This window comes from Varroa destructor, unplaced genomic scaffold (assembly GCF_002443255.2).
Source record: "Varroa destructor unplaced genomic scaffold, Vdes_3.0 BEIS01000007.1, whole genome shotgun sequence".
In the NCBI taxonomy this organism is placed as follows: Eukaryota; Metazoa; Arthropoda; class Arachnida; order Mesostigmata; family Varroidae; genus Varroa; species Varroa destructor.
The window spans coordinates 4,944,432-4,970,477 of record NW_019211460.1 but is presented as its reverse complement, the minus strand read 5'-3'; the positions used below and the strand labels follow the sequence as shown (position 1 = coordinate 4,970,477).

General features: G+C 37.8%; 1 protein-coding gene and 2 long non-coding RNA genes across 11 annotated transcripts in view; 2 read left to right on the top strand and 1 right to left on the bottom strand.

The window, feature by feature from the left end:
* LOC147754224 (uncharacterized) overlaps window positions 1–26,046 on the top strand; it is a 36,249-nt gene that overhangs the window by 7,979 nt on the left and 2,224 nt on the right. Inside the window, exons 2-3 of one of the 5 annotated variants that reach the window (XR_015317201.1) lie at window positions 19,947–20,104; window positions 21,936–24,955. This is a non-coding gene — a long non-coding RNA (uncharacterized LOC147754224). Of the gene's footprint in view, window positions 1–19,946; window positions 21,640–21,929; window positions 24,956–26,046 lie in introns of those variants that run through there. The other 4 variants (XR_015317198.1, XR_015317199.1, XR_015317200.1 and 1 more) reach the window with 4 other exon arrangements.
* LOC111253877 (uncharacterized) lies at window positions 1,857–22,846 on the bottom strand. 5 transcript variants are annotated; one of them, XR_015317195.1, is made up of 12 exons: window positions 22,587–22,846; window positions 22,109–22,154; window positions 19,935–20,071; window positions 18,448–18,560; window positions 13,765–13,853; window positions 12,689–12,760; window positions 10,352–10,450; window positions 8,235–8,352; window positions 7,231–7,354; window positions 5,592–5,664; window positions 3,250–3,388; window positions 2,036–2,175 (listed from the first exon to the last, which is right to left on the bottom strand). XR_015317195.1 is itself a non-coding variant. In XM_022814029.2 (11 exons), exons 1-11 carry the CDS (start codon window positions 22,844–22,846, stop codon window positions 1,966–1,968), a joined length of 1,356 nt encoding a protein of 451 aa, XP_022669764.2. In that variant the 3' UTR covers window positions 1,857–1,965. The 5 variants fall into 5 exon arrangements, 2 of the variants coding, with proteins under 2 accessions (XP_022669764.2, XP_086831141.1); XR_002674854.2 differs by lacking the exon at window positions 2,036–2,175 and adding an exon at window positions 3,649–3,719; XM_022814029.2 differs by lacking the exon at window positions 7,231–7,354 and having other exon boundaries at window positions 1,857–2,175.
* LOC147754225 (uncharacterized) lies at window positions 5,660–8,634 on the top strand. Its single transcript, XR_015317215.1, has 2 exons — window positions 5,660–6,128; window positions 7,549–8,634. It is a non-coding gene; the product is annotated as an uncharacterized LOC147754225 (long non-coding RNA).

Genomic DNA, 26,046 nt, shown 5'->3' with positions numbered 1-26,046 from the left:
CAATCCACACCATTTTTTCACTTTCTTAACGGTGCCCAGGATTCAATTTCTTTTACGGAACTTGTTTTTTTACAAGTGACAACAAAATTGACACTTCCAAAAATTAAGCAATCGATTTATATAAAGGAAAACTAAAAGACACATAAATTGCTAAAAAGATTCCAATCTATTTTCTACCGTTAGTTAATCCAGGATACTTTTTTTCGGGTCTACAAGAAAAGTGATCATTTTATTCCCGGTCTTCTGTATTACAATAATTTTTGAATTACTTAGTCTACTCAAATCTGCACGCTCTTACCAAATAGGTAATCTCATAAGGCACATATGTTTCAATCAAATGAGATATAAATAAAACAAAATTTTCAAATAGTTGGTCCTTTTGATGTTCTAAATACGTAAGGATTACTTAAGTCTATTGTTTATTAAAAAATAATTTGAGTATTATGTCACAGATCATTCAACTTATCTTACCATTATCCAAAAAGGGTAAGTACTAGGAATAAAAGATAAACATCATTTTTTACTGTCGTGAATTCATAGCGATGTGAGTCACCGTTTCTGATTGTTGATGGTGTTTAACGGAAGAAAAAAACGGTGTGCTAAGCACCACGTTCTTATATGTGATAGGGACTTAATATATTTCATTATATGACATTTTGTCCACTCAGCGTAATACCTATCGATTGAATTATATTTAAACGTGCCAACGATACCTGGTACTATCAGAGCTTCTTGTATTTTAGAACTTCGGTAGAAGTAATTAAATCCTTTAGAAAATTAGCACAATCCTTGATGAATATAAAAAAAAAATTTACAATCTCTGACCATCTTTTCGGTGCCGAAATACTCGTCATGGATTTCCCCATTAACGGGACCATCAAGTCTTTTCAGTTTAGGGTGTTTTGTACAAAATCAAGATCTGACAGAAAATAGACGAAGGTTTGACGTTCAGTATCGACATTGACATTAAACATTGCCTCAGACAACTGATTTCTCAATATTAATACAAATGGGTCTGCGCTCAGTTTCGAGCCTTAACCACATTTGTATACCTCTCATTTCTTCATGGACAAACATGTTACGATTACCCTATCGACAGACAATAATCGTAAGTAGTAATGCGACATTTGGGATTGGTCCGTTTCGGTAAAATAGACTTCTCTTTTATAATAATCACGATAATAAAAATCAAACCCTCTAGAAATTATACGTGAGAAGCATATTTAAAAGCTTTAACGTTTATTATTAAAGAAAGATTTAGCTAATTGGTAAAACCAATTAGCTCCTGTTGGCTCCAGGTTGTTTGCAATAATATTGGGTAGCCTCTATAATAACATTGCAAAGGTCGGGAGTAGCGCATGTACTGTTTTCAAGACGCCAGGCGCTCGCAACTAAAAACTTATGTTCAAACAATAGCGTACAAAGGCAAGTACTTTAATAAACGGTAGTAACAAAAAAAAAACGGTAAAACGTTCTGAATATTAACGATACTATGAACTCATTGATCTTACATGCCAACTTCAAGGGTAAGCCCACTCTTTATAACTTCCACTATGAATTTGTTATGTAGCGAAAAAAAAAAACAGTTCTTGGAATTTTTCTTAACTAACCTTGCTACAAATGGGATCAGCCTGTGGATCACCATGATAATGTAGTGTGTCTGCAAGCTTAACTTAAAAACACGCGTTGATCTAAATTCGAATATGAGATCATACACATCTCGTTTCCTATTGAAAGCCAGCCGTCTAAAGGTAATGGCTCGGATGCATAACAGGAAAAAAGAAACAATCTATGCGCTGAAACTCACCCAAAATCTTGAATTTATACGAATCATAAAAAAAAAAAACAAATTGATATATACGACCAATTTTCGGAGGTAGATTTAGTTTGATCAAAGATTTTGATATATATATATATACCTGCTGATGCCAAAGAAATCGTCAACCCATAGAGTATTAATGTCAATTAGCGAGAGGCCCTGTTCATGGATGTGACATTACCAGGGCTAGGAGTTATTTTGGACCTATTGCCAGAACTACCCTTCACACAATGCTTCTTTATAAAGTCTTTGCCTTTTTTCAAAAGGTTCTCCTCTAAAACAATATAGATGGAGTACAGTGAAATACCAAGCCACATGCCAATGTATCCACCAATATATCCAAAGGCTTCGATTGCCTGCAATTAAGAAAGAAAATATGAGTATAAAGGTATCGTAAGAAGTCACATTCATAATCATTTCTGAGTTTGATTCTAAGCTCTGTGCCGGACTTCACTTCAGAATTAAAATATTTTTAAAATACCACACTGAACTATTTCGAAACTTAATAGTTTATTCCACACTTCAACAGCAGTCCAACAGCCCTGCTCTTTCAAAAAAAAGGCTCGCCATGAAAACCTTTTCAATGATTAGGTGCAATTTTATCGTTTTTTAAGGTGAACTTTTCGGCTTAATATGATTTCTTCTAGCATTGTCTCGTTTATCTCATGAAATATTTTTCACACACAAAGATAAACCTGTACACTTCAGGCATTCTTGTCTTTTCGACCCTTGCAAACAGTCCACTGCATTACTGCATCATGTTTTGGTGATCCACATGAGTAGGTTTTAAGATATATTTAGTATGCTTTACTTTTCTTCGAATGGCTAAAATTATATGGAAACAATGATTTTAATATAGGCTACAAATAGAGTATAGTGTCTGATTTAGGACTAGCGGAATTCATGCGCGCTATCTATAAATGGAGTTTGAACTTGGAACGACCACAGGCAGAAATATCCGGAAAAAGACTTCAGCGGAGAATGACACCCTTTCTCGGGGCCGCAGATAACGCGACAAGAGTTTTGGGTTCACATGTATTGGAATTAGCACGTCTGATGAAACGGGAAATTCAGAAATGGCCACAGCTAATTGGTTCGCAGGCATCACTCCTATGCAATACTATCAAATGAAGTCGCGGGCTGGTAGAAAGTGAAGCTTAAATAATAAGGTGCGTTAGTCTCGGCAGAACCAAGTCCAGCCGTAGGAGTTGAGTTCGGCACTACACTGAGTGTCTATGTATAATTCAGTTCTGTGTGCACCACTGCATTAATGTCGCCTTACAAAAATTCAAAAAAAAAAACGGCTTGCACTTACGTAATTATAAACGTAGGCAGGACTCATTTATTCGCTCATGTTTGTGCGGTGTGGATGCTTTATACTTATATGTTACATTATTGTTTGTTGAAAAGAAACTCAGCGACGTACGAACCGTAATAGTATGGGAGTATTCATAAATGGTCTGCAAATCGGATCCAAATGAGATGGTCACGGAAAAAGACGAATATCCTTCGGGGGTTTTAGTTTCATCTTCATGTAGGCCGACCAACTTCACGTCATACGTTAACTCGCTGTAACAGTAAGAGAACGAACAAACCTTTACGATTAAAAATTAACGCGGAAATTATTAAATCGTATCTTATGGTTTTAGTTTCTAAATATCCAGCTTGAAGTGTTTATATGTCATATGTCTGTTGTAAATAGAGCTACACGTATTCACAGCGACGTCTTTCATTGTCTTATTTATTTAATTCAGTCTATTTTTAGTTTTTCAGTTACCTGCTTCAATCACAGCCTCAACTTAAAATCTAAATATGTCACGGATACTAACCAAAAATTATTTTTTTCCAAATCCACGAACGACCCGTTTATTGGAAGTCACGACTAAACCTCTATTGGTGCCTATAAAAAAAAAAATCCAACAGATTGGATTTCCAAATTCAAAAAATAACGCAAAAGGGAGCGAAAAAACCAAACAAAAATATTTCTTTAGGGCTTACTTGGCCGACAACTGATACCCGCTGTTCAAGACCAATCGCTAATTTCTCCAAAAGAAATGGGATTTTTTCTCATTTTTCCTTATACTTTAACGAATTTTTGTACTGTATATCTAGAGGTGCCGTTGCCGAAGGTATGTTTATTTAAGATTAAATGGACAGTTTTCAACACATTGTTCATTCTGATAACACCTTCAATCTGGACCTAAGCTACCCACTAGTATGCGTTTAAATAGTAAGTGTATCAACTAGGAGAAAATGTGTTTTTGAGCCATTTTGATGAGTTTTAAAACTGTTTAAATCTCAATCTTATTGAAGTTTGCGTAATAAAAGGAATGATCAGTAACCGAATAACGTTGACCTTCAATTTAGAGCAAAAAGAGAAGTTCTTAACCTTCGTAAGGGGTTTATGCAGCACGAAAAAAACAGCTGGTCTCGGCTGAATAGCACTGCTTTTTGCCGTGATGAGCGTTCCGCAAAAATTGATTTTTTTTTGCATTATGAATAGCGGGATAAGTGTATACCCGCTTCGACAAACAGCTCGCCAACGTTCGTCTAAATCCGAGTATATTCCTATCGTCATATTAGTGGATACTATGCGACCCAACCTGGAACCCCGTTACATTACTTCGGTTATCCCGTTGTAGCTATCCGGCTACAAGAATCAAATTTAGAACAAAATTTAATTAATTTCTTTCACTTTGTTGCATATTCTGTTCTGTTGATTGACTAAGCTGTGTTTTTTTTAAACCTATACGTCCCACTAATTTCATTCCAATTCACCCGTTAACGTACTGCATGTACTCTATTTCTTAAAGAAACAAACTGAGCGTGAATAGCCAATAAGAAATTAAACGTATTTTACTTTATTTATACTTATAAAGCCCACCTTTAGCTGTATACGCAAAGCTAGTGTCAGATCATACCTTACGCAGACCTGGTACCATACCATTGTTGTTCGTGCTCAATCACTAGGACCACGTTGTACATCTGTTTCATTTTCCTATTGCAGCTAATCTATTTGAGCTTATTTTATAGAGTTTAAAAACCCAAGCAAACCTCTCCCACATACAAGCTCTAAACAAATTCCTAACGGCTGCCAATAAAATTTTTTAAAAAACAAGCAACTTACCGAAGGTGACATCACACTCTAAGCGAGAAACTAACTCTTCCGGAAAAGGGTCATGCGTATAAGTAGTATCCGGTCGAAATATATGTTAAAGAGGTTCATATTTCGTTGCAAATTAACCAAATTAATATCCCATTTGGAAAAAAATATTTTAATAAAAAAGAATTAACGCAACTTTGCAGTTTATATTTCGGAAATTTTTACCCATTTCGCCAAAGAATCGCCATTTTGCCGCTAAATGAAGAGAATAAAACGTCTAAAATGTCCTGTTAAATCCAATCGCATGTATATATTGCAAAAACTGCAGTAGAATACATTTCGTTTGTGGGACAACGCCGTTCCTAAATTCGGACTGTTAGCCATGCCTGCATATGACGATAACCTTGTGTCTAAACAAGATTACATATACACAATACATATATGTCCTATTTTTGTCGTTATGCTTGTAAGTAGAATCACGGCAGTACTTTGTGTGATGCCATAAAACAACATAGGCTGCTTATAGCAATGTGCAAATGGTGAACCCACAAACCCGGTAGGAGCAGCCGATATGCTTGAATGAACATACACAGTTTTACAGAATTAATAAGCAAAAAAACATTTATCTGACCTAAATGATTGAAGTCAAGGATGTTCAAATGGACTCACTGGCAGGGCTGGCCGCATTGCGATTTGCAGGGTCCAACGGCATCTATTTTTACCATTTGGATAGAACATGGTCCTGTAATATACAGATTGTATAATATAAGATACATATTTATATGCCAATATGAATCAATAAAGAAAAAATTACTTTCGAAAGGGTCCTCAGCTAGCACCCACTTTCAGCCCACTCGAGTTACACAGATAACGCCAAAACGCTCCTATTAATAGAGGAAACATTACAAAGAACCTTGAAAGGTACTGTCCATCACTCGTGTAAATGATAATATCCTCCTAGGAAAAAGTGTTCTTTCTATTTAACAGTCTTTTTTTTTTTCACTATTCAGCCTAGTGTTGATACGCCTTATCTCTGGAAAGTTTCCTGATCATAAACTGGTAGTCGGATGCGTATCCTTTATCAAAAGCCCCCACTTCACTTTTTGTTAGCTGATCAATATTCTGCCTAATTGCTCTTCACTTCATGTAGCACGACATATGCAGAGTCAGTACCTCTGGTCACCGGCAAAACGTATGATCCACAAGGTGCGTCCTTTACTAGCGCTTTCTTTAGCAAAAACTTTGTAAATGTTCTATCTTGTAGAGGTCTAGTTGAGCCTCTCGCAGCCAATGATGGTTTTCGACGTCATCTGACGCAAGCTGTCAAGAGCGCCTTAGATAAGTTCCAGGATAATCACGGTAGGCGTAGTGCTTGAGTTAAAAGCCGTGATTGATTTTTACAGTACCTATGAGCTCAAGTTATTGCGAGAAGCGGTTTGGAAAAAATTAAGATAAAAGTTCATAGCCATAACCTCTTATATTTCGAAGTTACAACTAAGTGCGGGGCCTAATTCAAGCGTCAACTAATTATATGCTGTTGCTGATGACAATAAGTACAGTAGCATATTCCAGCAAAAACCATGTATGTACGTAGGACTTGCAAAAATCTTGCTAAAATAGAGTTGCATACTTTACGTAAACTGTGAAACTTTGATATAAGAAAAAGTAACAGCGCTACATTGAAGCTTGAAGAGCTGGTCTGGCATATTTAGTACTCTACATATATTGGTTGCACGAAGAACGATGAAAAGATGCTAACGACAGAGGCAAAACGATGTGCAAGCCGAAGTTACGCCTTTTAATAGCCCGGTCACTACTGAAGTTAAACCGCAATAATCATCTTGACGCGCAAGACTTTCGTTATCCAATATGGCCGTTGTATATTTAAAACGACGGTACGATCTTAAGGTTAACCAAATATTTGAAATCACTATGCTGGTAATAACTTCAAAGCACAAATAAAAGTTTAGATAACGATCATCATCAGAACGCGTCAATGTTTTAGATTGTCACAGAGGTTTTCCCTTCGAATTCAAGTTGAAATATATCATGTGTTCGATTAACGAGCGCTTGCCAGCTGGTAAGCATCGCAATATCTATAGACATAAAGGCCTGTTCCCAAATACTTTTTATTTCTAAATTTATCTTTCTGTTTTAAGTTTAGTGTAACGAAGCTAAATTTTATACGGCCTACCTATCGACGATGAATGCAACCCATTGCTTAGAAAAATTATATCTATTTTTAGAACATATTTGTAGAGCAATTACGTGTAATACATCAAATGGTTCGTAGAACATTCACACCCACGTCATTATGCTCCTAGGGGGATCATAGTTCTTGGGTAGCTGTTCCCTGTCCTGCTCACTCTCTATACCAAAGAGCGACGATGTCCATTTAGGCTTAACAGTAGTTCCACGCTTGGACCTCCCCACTACGGATTATTCAAAGAAAGAGCACGACGTTTGTATTCCTTTATGGCAAATATGTTCTAAAAATTGTTTTTTTATAGCTAGGTGCTGATGTGCATTCATAATCAATCAGTAAGAAATTTAAAATCATGTTAACCAAAATTTAGAAAAGAGCTAATTTAGAAAACCACATAAAAATGTCCTTTTGTGCCCATAGGTGCTACATTGGCCGTCTGCTACCCAAATACTTGTTCTTGATGATCGAATATATGCGAACATTTAACTACAGCTCAGAGCGAAGATTTTGTGAATCGAGTTCCATTTGAGCCGTGTTTACAACACCATAGCCCTGAATGAGAAATTCTCCGGAAATTCATATTTTTCCATACAGCTATGTAAACTCCTTTCGTTTTTGAAAGAGTCCGGCCATCCAAAGGAAGATAGCGTCAAATAAAGCAAAAGTGCTATTTCGATGATGAAAGCTTTAAGTGCTGTCACCTCTGAACAATAAGCGAATCCATAGACGAAGCCTCGAAAACAAACTATAATTATATTGTAGATGAACGCATATGATTAACTTTCAGCATTAACCGAAGCTGAAAAACGGTCAGTTGTTCGAAGTTACCCCGTTTACAGCCTTTGGCAAAAGATAAGCCTAGACCTACGCCGCTTTTGATTGTAAGATATATAATATTATCATAGTGTTTACTTTGTTTCTACTTATATAGAAAAATTTTAATTTCTCCAACCGGACAATTACTTTCGTATTACAGAGAATGTCAATCAACCGTAAATAAAGCTAGCCCAGTGATCAATTAAAATGGTCAATAGAAAAAATCTGTTTTGTGACAACTTATAACGTTATCTTCGATCAAAAATTAGAATTATTTATCTAGTCTTAACCTCGTTGCCTTTTGTTGCACATTCGATCCGGGTAGGCGTACTCAGCGAATTCGTAATCCGGCCGAACACATCCACACGTTTTCAACTCACGAGCCATAACGCATTCCTGGACGCAAATCTATATATTTAAAACGCAGTATAATAGATATTTTGTTAGATTTTTTTAGGTCTACCAGGGAATAATACCTAAATGTTGACCTTGCCTTGCATACTTCGATTTTTAAAGGCAGTATTTAAGCGGATCATGTTCCCACAACGACGTTAGTTACTTAACAACTAGATAATAAAGGAACGTCTTTACCGCTAGGTGGTCCAATATCAAAAATGAAACAGTAACGCGAATTTTTCACAAACTTAGCTTTTTTTTTTTTTATTATTTACAATCGAACTGTGCAATATTTCTATCTACGACCTACGCTTATTTCGCTACTGTGCAAGTCCGCAGTACAATGGCCTACAGAGACTTGAAAGGCAAATTAGACACTGTGTTGAGCTGTGAGCAATTATCCTATTAAGGAGTTATCAGGATTTTTGGGAAAAAAAAAATTGTAATTTATGAAAGTAGTGTCTGATTAGTCTGGTGGAAAGCTCTTGCGTCTTCGCGGTGGCTAACGGTATTGCATAGTAGGCATGGTTTATATCTGTTTAGTAATTTTGCTTTTCTAATAAAAACTCTGTTTATGATAACGTCGAAGTGTTCAAATGGAGAAACCAAACACAAACCATTATTTACTACAGTTGCTTTGTAAGAGTATATCACCGGTCTGGTTCTATCAATACACAAACATAGCCGCCTGTGAGTGCCATCGAAGATCAATTTTTCACCACATTCGCAATTTGATGCATAAGTAGGCAAATGTAAAGAAGCAAGCGTCTTTACGTCTCCGTTTGTCATATTCCTTCGAATTATACAGCACTTGCCTACTAGTAAAATCGAGATAAACCATTTTAACACGCGTAGACCCGTGCACTTTGAGGTAAGTTTGTTATACTCAATCGTCACAGAACATCTTCCAGGAGGCTCATTTTCGAGTTTGAAATGTTTTTCCTCGGACCCTTGAAGCCAACAACTCACCGTCGTTTTAGTGGCAGCTTTCTCACTAGGTACAAGGCTGATAACTACAAACTGTCCGCCGCGATAGTTTGGATAGAATTCATATTCGAAAATTACTCAGATTTTTTGCCCCACCGCAAATCGATTGCTACAAACCCGAGTGGTAATAGCCGAGTGAAGGGTCTTAGATTCCAAAGAGTACCCCAAAAACAACAAAATGTTGTTACAAAACAGCTGCACGAAGATTAGCGTTAATTAACATAACATAACATAATTACTGCAAACAGCCTTATGGAATAGGTGAAGTTTTTAATCGCTACATGCATTTTTGACTGAACACATATTAATCAGAACTTGCTGCTCATGTAGCAATATTCGTTTGTTCCTTTTTTCCCTGATTTTTCACAAGCGGCCGTCCTCAATTTTACTAGCACGTACTGACTGCGTTGACTCACAACGATTTTGAAGATTGCCCCTATAATCTAGATAACTTTTGCCGTTTGCCCACAAGATAAACATCTCTAATAAATTTATCAATGTTTTCGTGAATTAGCATGACGTTTAACGAAAAAAAATCCTGAAAACATGTTTACACATCTTTTTATTGGGGTTAGAAGACGATGCATCAACGATACACATTGTTCGAGCTAGCGGTAATGTTCTAATATAAGTTATTTCATTTCTTAAGCATTTACGCTTTCGATACGACGAGTTACTCTAACTACGTGCACTTATACGACATACGCTGCACGATACATACATAAACAAACAAATAATAACTAACAAAATCGCATTTCATTATAGAAATTCGATTATTTTCTAGCCAATATATGAAGAAGCGGCTATTTGCTCTACAAAATACTAGTGAGACCGAATCATGTCTTCTACATGGTTGCAAGATTCACGTTTATATCACTTGATCCGCTAATTAAACATTTTCGATATGAAAAATGAGATACAAGGAAGGAAAATTAATTTGCGGAACGTAAACGTGTGTCCTGCTGAACAATATATGGGAAAGTTTCAATTTTTTTGTTACTCATAATTACTTAGCTAATCTTACCTCATAGTTTTTGAATCCGTGAAACTGGCTAAAGTAACCCATGCTTATATAGTCCATACACCTTGATGCGACCGGGGGAGGTAGCCGTTCAAAGGATTTCTGTTTCCAATTAAGACATGATTTTAGATTAAGTCATACGCCTATAATGTGTTACTAAGTAATCATCATAGATATAGTACACATATGTATAATATATTAAATTCCCGGACCCGCATACTTGTTCGGTATAATATCCGTATGAACTGTATTGAGATTTATGTCGTACAAATGATGCTGTTACAGTAATAGTGATTATAATATAAGAATAATTACAGGAGCAATAATAAGCGACGCCATAAAATCGGTCGAGAAGAATAGCTGCGTGGTCATTAGAGACATTGTTATGTCAACACTAGTGACGACTATCATCGCATAACTTTTTCTTCTGCTGACTTATCGGTACTGAAATCTTCCCGTTCTCATAAATCAGATGAAAACTTCCTGGGTCATCGGTGGGGCCCGGAATAGCGCATCCACATACTGAACATCGGAGACCGCCGATGGGCTATCGAGGGCCCAAATTCCCAAAGACGCTGGAAACAATAGGCCGTTTTGCTTATAAGCTTTGTGGAGGTCAATGATTAATTCTGGATGCCATGTCTTCGTTGGGACACGGAAGCTTTTGTGTTCTAAGGGAAACCGTATATAGTCAACTGCTTTCAGTAAAGACAAACTCCCTTCCTCTAGGAGCAGATTTTTTTTGTTTTTTAGGAGTTTCCTTCGTGTATTTGTGAAAACTCAACTCCAATTCAAAATATTTTTATTATATTTCCTCCTATCCTAAGTATCTGTGGTTAATAGAAAGAGCTGCCTAAGATTCGAAAAGCTTAAAAGGTAGAAATTATCCTATCCTTCAACTCTTCGAAGGCGGCCTGTTACTCAGCCTTTAACATGAACATAATATCTCTTGCAATGAGTTGCCTTAACGATTATAGCGCGATGCCAACGGGTTAGTAACTTTTTCAAAGTCCTTCTGTCCCTAAAATAACATCGTCTCATCACTAAGTGAAGGTCAGCTTATCAAGTCTATTAAGATAATACAGCAAGACTCTTAAACCCTGACAAATCCTTTCACATGATTCTAATAGACGAAAATCTTTCTAACTCTCCCCGTCTTGCTCAACCCCTGATAGCATCTAATATTTTTTATGGATAGGAACTTCTTGCCAAACAATACGCTGAACGCTTCCGCTGGCAGCGGATCACCCGCGCCAGTTACATTCAAGCTCCAAACAGCCTGAAATTAACTATTTTTGACCTCCAAAACTTTTACTGTTACTTCGCTCATTTGATTTTTGAACCGCAGCTAACTAACCTCGGAGCGCAAAATAAAGTAATGAGAACGAAGTCAAAGAACCCCTTTTATTCACTTTACCTTTTATGGTGCACCATTATGCTGTATATCCTAATACGTCGCCAACTTTTTTTCAAAAAGCTAACTATAACTTTTGTCCTGCCCGCCTGCATAGTTCCAAAACGTTTTACGGTTTTCGAAAAATCGCACACTGGTGCAAGGCGATCTCCGCTGGCCGTCTAGAAGCGCCAAATCGTTTCTCTAACATCTTTTTGATTTCCATCTCGAGCTGTAGACATCAACTTGTTACAATGATAATGCAAGTCAACCTGTAGATCTGAAGGAATCGCTTTCTCCATTGCAAGGAAAACTAACTCACAGTAAGACCTCTAACGACCCATCCACGTTACTTCAGTGAATCGGCATGGTCATAAATGAATTTCCATAATCTCAGTAGACCTTTACGTAAACGTAACGTTAACCACCAAGACACTTTTTCTTTACTCCATATATATAATTACAGGACGCTTCGCTCAAACTCGGATTTTTTTTGATACGTTTCTTGCAGCTTTACAAAAGCAACTATCTGGCACTTATACTTCCGAATGGAAGCTTATTCTAAAGAGGATGCGAACAAGTTTATAGGTAGGAGAAAACCGTAGTTCATCGTCGGTATATAAATGAAAATCTGCTATTATTTAATATGTTTGTGCACAACAAACCCCATCCAAAAAGAAAAAAGCTTCTTAAATTACTCTAAATCGATGATATATTGCGCCGTAGTCAAGTATACGGCTACAAACGAAGCAGACTCCATTGCAGAGTAACAAAAACCCCACGACATACGAAAGGTATCTCGGGGTTAATCGACGGCGTCCGAAAATATATTTCTAATAATTTTTCTGTTTTGATAAAGTCATTAATTACGAAATTTTATACGAATTTAACTATCAAATTACCGATACTTCACAAAGACGTCACACGTCGTTGAAGTGAGCCCGTACCTGTTCGATGGAGATGGCATAGTGAAGACCCTGGCGCAGGTAAATTGGAGAAAGTCTTTCAGGAGGACACACCTGTTTTATTAGGAAGCATTCCAAAAATATGTTTTATTATGAATAATCCACATTTTCGGGTAATAAGTCTTATTATTAATAGAGAATAGAGAAATTAATAGAAAACAATTATCGCATTTTTTACAGTTTTAATTGAAGATGTAATGTTTCTTCTTTCTAATGTAGTGACTAAGATTTTGTCCTAGATTTTTGGAGAATAACTTGTTTATTAATTTAAAAAAATGGCGAATCGAAGAAAAACTCCTTCTCCCAAAGAAGCAAAATGATCTAAAAAATGTTTATTATACAAATTAAAATTACTTCTAGTGGTCGTAAGGCTTAGTAGAAGAAACATTCCAATAAGGCCATTCTTTTTTTCCAATTGTTAAACGCCATTTAAAGGTTATATAAACAAACATCATCCATGATACTATGTGATTGCCTTTGATACCCGGGAAAGACTGCTAATAACCATTTTAATTCAGCTTAACAGTTGACACAAATACACACGAACACTCAATAAAATAAGACGGTTATAAATTTACCACTATTGTTCACTTTTAAAATGACATTATTTAAAAACTTAAAAAAAATTTATTGGAACTGGAAAAAAGATCTTCGTAATCCCTTCTCACTTAGTACTATCTAGCTATTGATGAGGCGAGTACATATTTAGATACAATTTTGGGCCCTTGTTATAGGCTTAATGACCTGTTCCTTGACCGTCCTTATACTCGAACTTAATAAACTGAGATTTGAGCTCGTGAGAACTCATGAGAGTTTATGAAGCTCCCGTCTACTATTTTGGACCTAGTTCCAAAACCCTCTTCCAGTGCAAAATTTCTCAGCCGCTGTAAATAGCTGATATTTTTAAAAATATACCCCACTATTTATCGTTGAAATAGTATATATAATAAACTAAAGCAATAGTGGTTCTTGTGAGTTGTGTAAATATGGGGAATCACAACTAGCCTGAAGCTGGCGTAAAACTGTTGTCAAAAAAAAACAGCTTAAAATTTTATCACCTCTTTCTGATGAACAATGATAGGATACTTGTTGACTGCTGAAAACCTCGCAGTTGCGTTGGTGTCCCACATTGAACGCAAATGAAGCTCTGTATAAAACATAATAAAAATGTAAGTTAATTAAATATATATATGCCAATAAAGTAACATGTATGTCCATAATCGGATTAAAAAAATGTATATAGGATGAGATAGCAGAAGGCAAAAGACTGGGTGATCATGGTTTTTAGGAGTGGTTACTCTAAGTAGGTAAAGGAAATTACGTTTCTGGGGACGGACTAGTAATGGCCCCAGGACATGCGGCAGGTACAATACCTGCGTGATTCTTTTTCGGTGTGGTACAAGCTTTGCATGTTTTTCTATCTAACATCAAGAATACAGTAAAGTCTATCATTTCTGCGAACTCCTCGGAGAGGTGAACGCCACTTCGAACCGCACCTTGATGCAGGGTGTTCGGCGGCATACGCCAAAAAGGTAACGAAGGTAATTGGCCTTAACCAATGGCCCGGCCGCACTCGTCTTGTAAATTGATAAGCCCTCCTAGTATTACTGCTGTAGACAACTGGAGCTTAAGTTAACTGTTCGACTTTTTCTGACCTAATACATTGGGACTAATGTTCCCTCGGAGTTTAAGATGAAGCTGTAGAATGCTGAATTAGTATGGACCGCACTGAATATCGACGTTGAGAGTAAGTGCCGTGTGCTGGACGCGGTTCCTACTAATTTTTTGAAGCACACGTGCGTCTTCGTTCCTCGGGTACGAAACGCTAAGCGGGCTGTTGGGTTCATTGATGTCCAGTAGTAGCTTCCGACCATCGTGGAGGGAGTCCGTTGAAGGTCGGTTGAAAATAGGTGACTTTACTGTCGTTGCCAAGATGGCACACAGCATTATTTTCGGACAACTCTTTCTAAGGGATTTGTTTTAACTGAAAAAAAAATTTGGTATGCCCTTTAAGTCGAAATAAGTTGCGGCATCTGTCAAGGAACAAACGTGTCTGGATGAATGAATAAACATAGAGGAGATCAAAGAGGAGTGATAAGCCGGTGCCCCAAAAGCTTGTAGACGTGCCGGCACGACCTTACGCAAGAGTGCGTCTGGTTTTTATGAAACCGCTGTGCGTCCCGGAAGACGCTTCCTTGTTAGTTCTTCTTGAAGTTCGTGAAAACTATTGCACTTATTTTGTTCCTTCCTATTCGACACATAGAGGTTATGCAAGAGGCTCGTCGTTTGTCTATTAGAATCGTTTGGGTTGGTTTCTAGCCATAGAATTGCTTTAACGCCATAGACGCCGTCGTCACGGACAACGCGAGATACTTCCGGGGTCGGCAAGTCGAGCAGTACTTGGTGCGCTCCAACATTCGTCATCTGAGAACTGCTACAGGTCATCTGCAAGCAAATATGCTGGCGGAATGAATGGACGATCCACAGAGTTACGCAGCAGCTGTGTGCGCAATTGCTGAGACGTCCAGCTCCTCCGTTTTTGCGATGCTGCCAATAACTGCTTTTATGCTGAAGACTGCGGTAAGCGAAAATCTAACCGCATTTGAATGGGTTCAAAGCCGTTTTGCCCAATGAGCCTCAAGTTGCAGTACACCCAATTTCTCCGTCTCTGAACTTTGGAAGGCGGCTCATGCCCTCAGCTTCTCCGCTGAAGACAGGTCTCTAAAATACGTGCGTATCCATTATGCGAGGCACGGCAGCGGCGTGTCACGACTAATTTAACAGAAATCTGGAAGGACTGGACGCAGGGTAAAAGTGTAGATTATATAAATAATCTTTAGTCCGCTCATTGGTAGCCACAAGCGGTCGGGCCAGAAAGAGGGAAAATAATGGAAAGCCCGGATTATAGAGAAAGTAGAGTAATGGAAAGCCTGCACTGTGGAGAAATTTAAGATCCTTTGTAAGATACCATCGGTCACAAGTCCGAAGGTCTTGTAAAGTTCCCAAAGCGGTGGCTTCAATAAACAATGTTGAAAGTACATCCAATCTTGGTTAAGTTAAAAAAACTAAGTTACGATTATTAGGTTGGAGGGAGATGCGACAAGTTTATACGAAATAGATTTAAGTGTAGCACCGTCAAGCAATGCGTAAATTTTGATATAACAAGATTTTTGCATCGAAACTCTGAAAAACGTCTACCGACTGTTAGTATTAAATTAGAAATATGTTCGTTACAAGCCGCAATTTTTACTTCCAGGTCATCACAAGTAATAGTAGTTTTTTCATTTGAATGTCTATCAAACGGACACGTTACTAGTGCAAACCACAGAGACATAATTATATGGTTACCAGTGCAGCATTTTTGATGCTGTATACGTGCGTTCTGTAAGAGGTCGCAATCAACCTTATACCTCGCGGGTCCGTAAAATTTATAGCAACCTATGTGACATGAATGTGAATAATATTTTTTGGTTTTAAAAGTCAAAATACGACTGCTCCACTATAGCCCTATAGGGCAGCTCCCCTCGTTACTCTTCGAGACGGCCTCGAGAAATGCATAGAAGGGGCAAAAGAGCAATGAGCTGAAAAATGTTCTGAACGTACGCACGTTTGAAGGGTATTTGTACATAATACATATTGCGCGTTAATATAGATATGAATAAGTCATAATAAAAGGGAATGCAGGTTGTTTAGCCTATTAGAGCTGAATTTGTTTTCCGTGTGTTAAGCATTAGTACTTTTTGTATTGACTAGCATGCACCGTGACCGATTCTGGGTACTGACAAGTACATACTACCCTACGGCCACTTAACTGATAGTAGATGTTGTAGCCTTTCTGGTAGAAGCTAACAAACATAACGAAAGGATAAATTATAGGAATCTGATAGCAATCGGCTAATCAACAAAACAAAAAGAATGGCAAAGGGCTAAAGTATACAGCGAGTATCAAACCAATTGCCGCTAGACGAAATCATGCATTCTAAGATACTCACTCTCTAACTAATTTTATACAGGGCGAAAACTTTTCGCGGCAGGTTTCAAAGGAGCAAAAAATTATTTTCTGTTATCTTTTTACTTACTCTCTTCACCTTAATCGCGACTGTGGATTAGGCTTCAAACTATACATAAATTGAAACTATATACGCTAAAGGAACCCGGGCTTTCTTTTGATAAGTGGTCAACTAATTCGAGCCCTTTTTGCGATGGTGACGGCGGGGTTTTTCTTAAATGCACCCGGTGTTTCGCAATTCTCTCTTCAGCTCAGGCAACGATGCATCGCATACGACCGTTCTTGCTTAAAAGTCAATAGTCGAAGAATACTACCTCAAAGAACACCAGCTTCCCAGCCAACAAAACAACCTTTGCTCCGCCCAAGTTGCAGGAGTGTTGTAATGTATCCACGTTTTATCTACAGTTATTAATTGATTGACGCCAAAACTCTGATTCATTTTGCTTAACGTGCTGCAAGCGAGAAATGCTTTTTCGAATTTGTCCTTGGCCCTGAGTGAGCAACCCCAGCACTTAACGTGCGGTTATGTTTTTTATACTGAATTCTTCGGAATAGATAGCAAATACATTCTTCCGAGACATCTACTCTGCATGCTATCTTTCTGACATTTAACTCAATGATCATCTAACACCATTTTGCGAACTTTTTCAATGTTATCGGCAGTGATTATGGCTGTCCCACCTGTTCGTCGTCAATAAAGCACGGCGGCGAACGATGCTTCAGAGACCCCGTAAACAGTTTCCATCTCGGTTTTCATTTGCGTAGGCCTTTTAAATGTAAGTTGTTAATGGTGGCTTAATATTGATAGTGTCCCAATTTTACGGATTACAGTGACTATTAAACAACAAATGCGCATCTAGCACGTTTGATCTTTTCACGAATATCGTTTATCAGAAATTCTTTGTAGAATAACACCATCTTTACTCTGAGGTTCCCAACCTTTGTGAGGAGACGTTGAATTCGAGATTGCATACCTCCTGCTCCACATACACTTAATAAATGTATCGTAGTTTTTTTTTATTTTGAAGGTACGATTGAGCTTCTAGTGCTATTGATGGAAATCGATTCATCATCTAAATCGTTCTCCAATGCAATATGGTAGTTCTGGTGGACCCTGTGCTTCACTCTAAATTTGTTTAGGACTTCAATTAATAAATGTCTCTAAAGGCCTCTAATCGGTATTTACTCGTTATTCAAGTTAACGATACACCAGAAAGCAACAATAACATTAAACTGTGTATTCCTCATTTTAGCTGCCGCTTACGATTAACTGTTTTTTCCCCAACTCGATTCTTTAACCCCCCCGCCACCTGAGTCAATTTAAAATAGATGTACCTAATCCTCCCTTGTACTCTGATTGGTCTCCTTCTATCTCCTCTTTGTCCGTACCCTCTCATTCTTGCCACTGTCGTCAAGGCGACTAATTCATTCTAATAAATGCGAAAACAACGTGTACAGCGGAGTGGAACGAAAAAAACATAATTGCAAACTCCTGCAGCGCCAAAGAGCTCTGTTAAATACCTGCTATAACCTCCTATACGATACGAAACCTGCTATAAATAAGCTCGGGCCCACATGAGACTGATCGGAAAACAGTTGTTGGCACAAACGTCACTTTTTTATCGATGTACCTTTTGCAGGTACAATGACGCCATCGTTAAAAGCGATTAAAATAACCTCCCCACCATTTTTGATCAACTTCCAGGAAAGTTACATGATAATGTGTACAAACCGTAGAGCCAAGGTGTTTTGCAGTCAAAGAACGGGTTATGTTTCTGCGCATGTTGATGTATATCAAACGTGTAGCAACCGTAGGAGGGCGCTCGAAAATGCGTCCTTTTTATCCTGCAACAAACATATTCGCAATACTTGAGGTTAATACTTATTTACCACGTAACAAAATGTTGGCGCTAGATCAGCGGCAATATCTGTTAAGTAGGCCTTAATGCGCTAAACCGATGGCACAATCGTGAAATGTCCGATTTTTTTCTACACGTGATTCCTTTTTTTGGAAAAGTTTTTTTTTTTTTTTTATGTTTAGCACTAGCACTTATTCATCCTACGTGAATAAATCGCCTTGCTGAACATATCAGGGGTTTCTTTAGCAGACCCACGAAACGGCGTAGCGTGTTCGCCTTCATTCCTTATTTTCTTGATTGTACCGGGACTTGAACTCGTCGCCCATGGCAACTCATCCAAAGAGAGTAGGCGCATTGGATTACGCTCCGTATAATTTCGAAAAATTCTCTTGGGGCACCTGTCATAGAATTTAATGCTGTATTCGTTACTAAATGAGAAGAACGTAATTGTTCTAGCTTTGAAGATTTAGCAAGATGTTAACTTGTCAACAAAATTTTGTCGAACAAAGCTGTTTGTGGCATGAATAGAATAAGGCTATCTTCACGCCGTAGCGTACAAGGTGCAAGATAGTTGGATGGCCTTACTTAGTTTATGCGATCCGCAATGAAAAAAAAAAACATTCAATTTTTAGTATAGTTTTACGTCACGGACACAAAAGGTTGCATAGCCATAGTACTCTGTTTTGAGCGGTTCAAATAGTCTTTCTATAAGAGATAACTTTTCAGTCGTTATAAAATTGAGCAACTTGTCGATAAATATGGTATTAATTGGGCGCTGACATTTTCAAAAGAGTTCTTTAAGTGGAATTCGCTTGTTCAGTGCCGGAAGAGAAATCTATATGGAACCAGGCTGTCTGTATCGTCTTTACGTACGCTTTATTCTCAATCTAGTGTCAAAAATGATTTTGGGCGAAAAACGCGCAGAAATACCTACTATAGTAAACAGTGTGCAGCGCTCGTAGAATTTTAACCATAGTCTGTCATTTGCAGAAATGTTTGTTTTAATAATATTTCTTTGTTTTGATATAGAAGTTACGTATTAAAATAAACAAGAACGGAAAAATTACATATAAAATTGGTTGTTTGAAAACGCGTAAAAAAACGTGTTGTCAAAACTTTGGAGTTGGACTCTTCCTTATGAGTTTCTTCTTGAGAACGTTATATTTATTTGAAGAGCAATAGTGTTTGATATTATTTTTAACATCAACACATCTTTGCAACTATATACTAACAAAATGAGCGCTAGTCATTTTATTGATTCTGGATCAAGCCAACTAATCATACTATAAAAGACTCAGTACCCTACGGTTTCGCCCACTACGCACTTCATAATAATAACGTGTGGCCTTTCGACTCTCACATTCGAACGCAGTCTACTGAAGAGCATCCAGGCGCATCTGAGACGAGCTTACAAGTGAAGAGGATTTCCGGCTCCAGAGACACATCCGCACGCAGATCGTAATCGTAGAGAAGGCGAGTCACCGAAGAGCTGTCAAGCTTAGTAGGCGTCACAAGAACGTGAATCAACCGGTTAGAAGAAAGCTTACAATATATGTTTAGTGTAATAAGTTATATAATATATATATCATTTTCTTATAAGCTAATACAACTTTAAGGTAACTAAACGTTGGCTAAGTTGTAGTCGAAACATGACTGACTCGGTTATATTAGCTTTTAGTGGGTAGTATTTTTATTGATAAACATCTTGAAAGTTCGGTAGAGATTAAGATATCTTAGACGAAGACGCTGGGGCCAGGCGGGCGGCTCTGTATTCGTGTCCTATACTAAGAACGTCTAAGAACGGTTTAATTGCTCTTCAGCGTACGTCAGCCTAAAATCCGTTTAATTATCAAGACCAAATCGCGCACAGATCGGCTTCATTCGCCTGGATCTACCGTACATTACGCTCTACATTCTGTGTGACAGGAATTGTGTACTGCTTGCTGAAAAACATCCTGTTAAGGACCCGTCAGCAGAGCTGCTCAAAAAATAGTACAGATAGATAAGGTAGTGCACGATCTGCGAAATGTGGCAACTTCAAGAGTTTTGTTTGGTCCAAACCGCTACGAAGCAGTTTCAAAAGTGGCTTAATAAATTCGCGTATCGATCATTCGTACTCTTGGCTCATTGTTAGACAAGCTGAGATGAGGCAAAATGAGCCGTTAGAAATGAACCGGCAAAGCAATTCAAGTTAAAACAAATCACAGAAGAGCAACTAGTGTCTTCAACGAGCACCTTAAAAAAATCGCTTCGTGTTAGTCAACTTTGGTCAACCCTCATCATCGCACTGTCCTCCCGAAGAACCAAGAAAGGGACGAAGATATCTTAGTGCCAACTGTTGAAGCAAACAGTTTGCTACGAACTCTTCTTAACGTCCAAACGTTTTTTAATCCTGAATTACTTTAATCCCGAACGAGAGTTTCGTTTAGGCCGACTGGCGTTAGATGTCTCCTAGGCCTACAAAAATGTTCGTGAGTTTTCGCCATACTATGATATAAAATGATTGCCTAACTGTCCGCAATTCTTGACATTGCACACAAAATCAATCTCTACTGCAGACAACGATGTTTCTCTCTAGATTCAAGCAGTTCCACCGTACCCACTGTTAATATTATTTACTGAGCACAGGTAGGCGTAAGACTATTATGATGAAGTCACAATATTCTATTAGAGGGATCCTTTACTATTTATATCATAAAAATTATGAAAATAACAGTTATCTACGTATGTAGTTCTTTTACACCGCATAGCATTTCCTCCCGAGGTCTTTTTTTTTTTAAATTAAAACCTTTACTAGGACCGATACGAGTATACGCGCTTTTGGTGGATTTCATCGTCTACAGAACGGGATCGAAATGAAAATATTTAAAGAAATACAAAGTACGAGAGACTTTCGGATGAATTGGAACAGTCTAACATTGACAAAAACACATCTGATAAAGTTCTTTATTTATTAAAAGTTATTTGTATGACTATGTATTTTAAGGCAAGTGAAATAAACTATGTGCCAAGCTCTCTACTTACAGAAAATAAATGTGTAAACTTACGGTCACCAAACACGCTCACAGCGGGAATGTTATCTGTATAAATTGTAATTTTTTCTATCCAGGAAAGTTATTTGTTTAAACAATATTATTACTTGTAAGGTTACCTATCCCTTGCTTACCGTCCATTAATCCTGATACCTCAAATATACAGATTCGAACTGTTCTCATAACTGATAATTTCTCAGAACTCGCCATAAAATAGTTGAGACATATTAAATGCCGGGAGCGATGGAGTAATTATATGGCATAAAAGACCTTGAGTCTTATTATGAGATTATAAGCGTTATAATCAAACAAAATCTTATCAGTTACAGGTTACGCCATTTTACTGGATGTGCACTCGAGGACCCTCATGCAACATGTTTTCGCCAATAGCGATATAGAGAAAAAAATATGAACCAATTAAACCATGTAGTAGCGTAATCCTTGATCTATATCAGGATCAGGTAGCATAAATCTGTAAATTAGCTTGTGTTTGAACACTTACATCGCAATCAGGCTCATGGTTCTTACACAAAACACTGCGATTCACCCTGAAATAGAAACACACAACTAAAAGTAGTGAAAATTACTTGTATTCAGACATAGTTCAAGTCATGTTAGCTTATCCTAGCAAACATAAAAAAAACTCACAAAGCTGACAGCACTCATCAAAAGGCCAGCGAAATTATCAACGCCAAATTGCGTCTATTTAGAGTATGCTATGAGACCAACCCACTTATCTAGGGACATGTTGTACAAGGCGCATTTTTTCGGTAAGGGTTCTAGCCATGAACCAATAGATTCAGTGCCTACTTTCGATTGCTAACTTAATTTTTTCTGTCAAATTAATATAACACCCGAAAGTTAATTCAAAAATAAGGCCTACGACTGTGCTTCTTAAAAAGGACCTCTCAACTACCATGTGAAGTAGAACTGCCTCATGCTCACAATGGAGAGCTTTGGACCATTTGTTAACACTCTACCATTGTTCGGTGCAGATCGTCACGGCAGGGAATTCGATGTTAGAACGCATCTCTTCGAAAACCGTCACGGTGAACTCGTATTTCTCATAGAGTTCGACTACACGACTCGCCTGAAACAAAAAGCCAGTAACACACACTAGCCATATGGTTCCCTTAACGCAAAGGTTCACGCGGCGACGGGTGACGATGGCCATTGGTAACCGAGCCTGCTCTCCACTAATCTTCTCATTCTTCTTATACTGCAAACGAGCAACCGGCATAATATCATTTGGTCACCAATAATTAACAGTGTGTAAAATGTCATCGACAAAGTATTCAGGAAGCAATGTAATGGAGTGTGACCTCAAATGTTGGCCACAGCCAGATAAGAGAGCAAATGCAGAAGTTAAGGAATCCAGTGATGCCTTAAAACACTTGAAGCCTTTAAAAAAAACTTTTTTCTTGTATTCTGTAAATACATATCAAAATAATAATAACGTATACTTTAAAACTAACCTTATGTCCTAGAGCACGTCGGAATCTCGGCATGTTACAATTCAACGATTGCCATATACAAAGCTTTTCTTTTTAAAAATGAACTCCCTGAGGCGAACAAAGAATCGAATTAACCCAATGCCTTGCGAAGCGTGGATTGAGAAAACGCTCAGTAGATTAGCGATGAGTATTAAAGGACGTGAGCTTTTCGGGTCATGTATCCGTAAGGTCAGAGCACGTACTCCATATACCGCATGCATACATATCCTACGTAACGCTAATGTTTGTCCTTTTGTAACGTATCGCCTCATACAGTTACGTCGTGCGCCACAGTTGTTTCCCGTCATTAAAGTGTTTGTCAGTAGCGCGCCCGTAGTTGCTCATTAAAACTGGTTTGTTTTCAGTAAAAAAATCCAGGGAGATAGGGTGAGACGCAACGCGTCTACCAGTTCCTCGGACTTGAGTTTAAACTAATTAAAAGCAGCTCAATGGGTTTTCAGATAGATTCAGCGGAATTTGGTAGGGCAAACGGAACTCAATTTCCATCTTATGTAGCTTCCCAAAGTCTCTTTTTCTTCTCGAAGGTTTTTTATTTGTTTATTGTTGTTATTATCCGTACTTGATAATGACGAATAGATAGTTTGTTGTAATTCTACTTATATCAATAAGTGAGTAGGGAAAAGAAAAAAAAGAATTGGCTGAGGAAGTACAGAACAATATGTGCAGATATCTTGTAAATGCGCAATGGGGATGAATCGTCGTACTTTTGCTTGATTAAGCTTAAGTTTACGTGGCTATTTTTGAAGACCAGCTCCACTCATGGAAATGAGGCGTAGTATGTACAGATACCCTAAATAGTGAAGACAATATATAAATAAATTACGACTACGGTATGTAGTGATATTAAGGCGGATTAAACGCCATTGCATTGATGAGCTAATACTAAAAAATCTGAGGATAAAATCCCAAGCCTTGTATCTCCTATCTGCTCTACCGTTGCGGCTCTCTAGACGCTAGTATGAGGCTATATAATGGTCTAGTCGTGGGCTACTCCCACCATCGTTGCCATCGATCACAGATCTTCAGTTGGAACTATTATAGCGCTATCTGCATACGTATACATCCCATAAGAACATGGCTCCCCACATGGACATTATGAGCAAACAAATTTGGTTATATGAATCCTTAGATGCGTCCAAATAGATAAACTACGTATCTTTAGTTTTGTTAGGAAAATTCCTTTTCACTTAAATATGTCTAGAATAGGTTTGTAAAAACGGTTTCTCGGCGATGCAATAATTACCGACTATCTATGTAGCACTAACGTACGAATTTTAGGTACGTTCATTTAAAAATGTTCCCAACTGTTGCATTGTTAGGCAAAATATTTTAACAAGTGGCTTTTTAGCCTGGTTCTCTGAGTTCTTCAGACGCCTTTATACTTTGTGTAGCTAATCTTTTTCATAGTACAATATTGTTATTGCATGCTGAATGTAATTACTGTCTTTTGAAATGCTGGTTGAATATAACATAAGAATAACTTACTCATTGCTTTCCAACTGACGTTGCTGAGAACACACGAAACGAGGACAAAGCGGGTACTAGCCTAATTTGGGACAACCTGTAAGGAAACAAAGAGGAACCTAATCGTAGTAGTGCCGCTTAGTTTGGTGAGATGCGTTTAAACGCGTTCACTTGTTCCATTTAGCCTTATCGAGAGCTAACAATAGCATAAACGCGTCATCCCCAATAATCGATCATTTTACAAACATTGTGCTTCTAGGTATTCAACAGAATTGAATTCACCACCAAGCACCAATTTTTAAAGCATCGCTACGCTGACCTCTACAAGGTCAATATGACCTTAGCGTAATAAAACCTTTTTTGCAAAGATATTACCTGAGCTAATCGATTGTGATCTGCATTATTAACAGCACAGCTTTTGATTTTCCTTTTCTATAGGATTCTCAAATAGATTTCAGCAGTCAAAAACTATCATCTTGCGGCACTCTGAGCCTAAGCTTAAAGGCAAATCTCACGTTAACCGGAGTCTATACTTGAAGGAAACACTGGGATAATTAGTCTTGGTTTGTCATGAGCTCATTTTCTAACGCCATGTGTTCATTTTCTTAATGAGAGACCAGATAAAAATTTGATTATTCTATGTTCAAACTGCAAAATAAACTCTCATATCTGTTGTGTTCGTAACATTTTAAATGTAAAATCGACGCTCATTACACCAGGGCCTGTTAATGTTTTGTACTTGATTGGCACAGCAGAAATTTGACCTTAGGAAGGCTTGTTTTGGAACGACAAATAGCTCTCTTCGAGGACAACAAAAATGTGATGCTAATCGTCAGAGAGAAATAGAGTCGGCCTAACCACAGGCAAAACGCGAGCAAACCAGTGGCAATTAATTAAAACGAGGTAATCCATACCAGTTTTTGTGGTACTTCACTAACCACTCGTCACGATGAGAGGAATATTTCATTGTCTTCACGGGAAGACCTGCCGCGCATAATAACCTCTCATTAAGCCAACAGCACACAAAGGATAATAGAGCCTTCGGAACGAATTTGAAACATCAAGCAAAGTACTCCTTGTCGGGATGCAAAGCTGGAGACCAGTTTTTAAAATAAAACACAACCGCCCATGGCCCAGGCTATGCAACTATTTTCCATCTTACCAATTATTTCTATTTTATCATAGTCAATGTGTGGCGAAGCTTTCGACAAATTCTATATCTTATCTTGCATATACTTAATATGTCGCTTAAGTATAGCTTTACCTAAGGACCACTCACTCATAAGATTTGCTTCAGTATAATTCCAAATTTTATCAGGAGGAATATTCTAAAATTCTCTCTCTAAATAAAAATAACCTTGAGCTATTGCTAAAAATCAAGCAAGAAAAAAATTATAGTCTCTTTAGAAATCACGAGTCTTGGATGCCCATGTTCTGGCTTAATACAGTCGAGTGTCGTTTC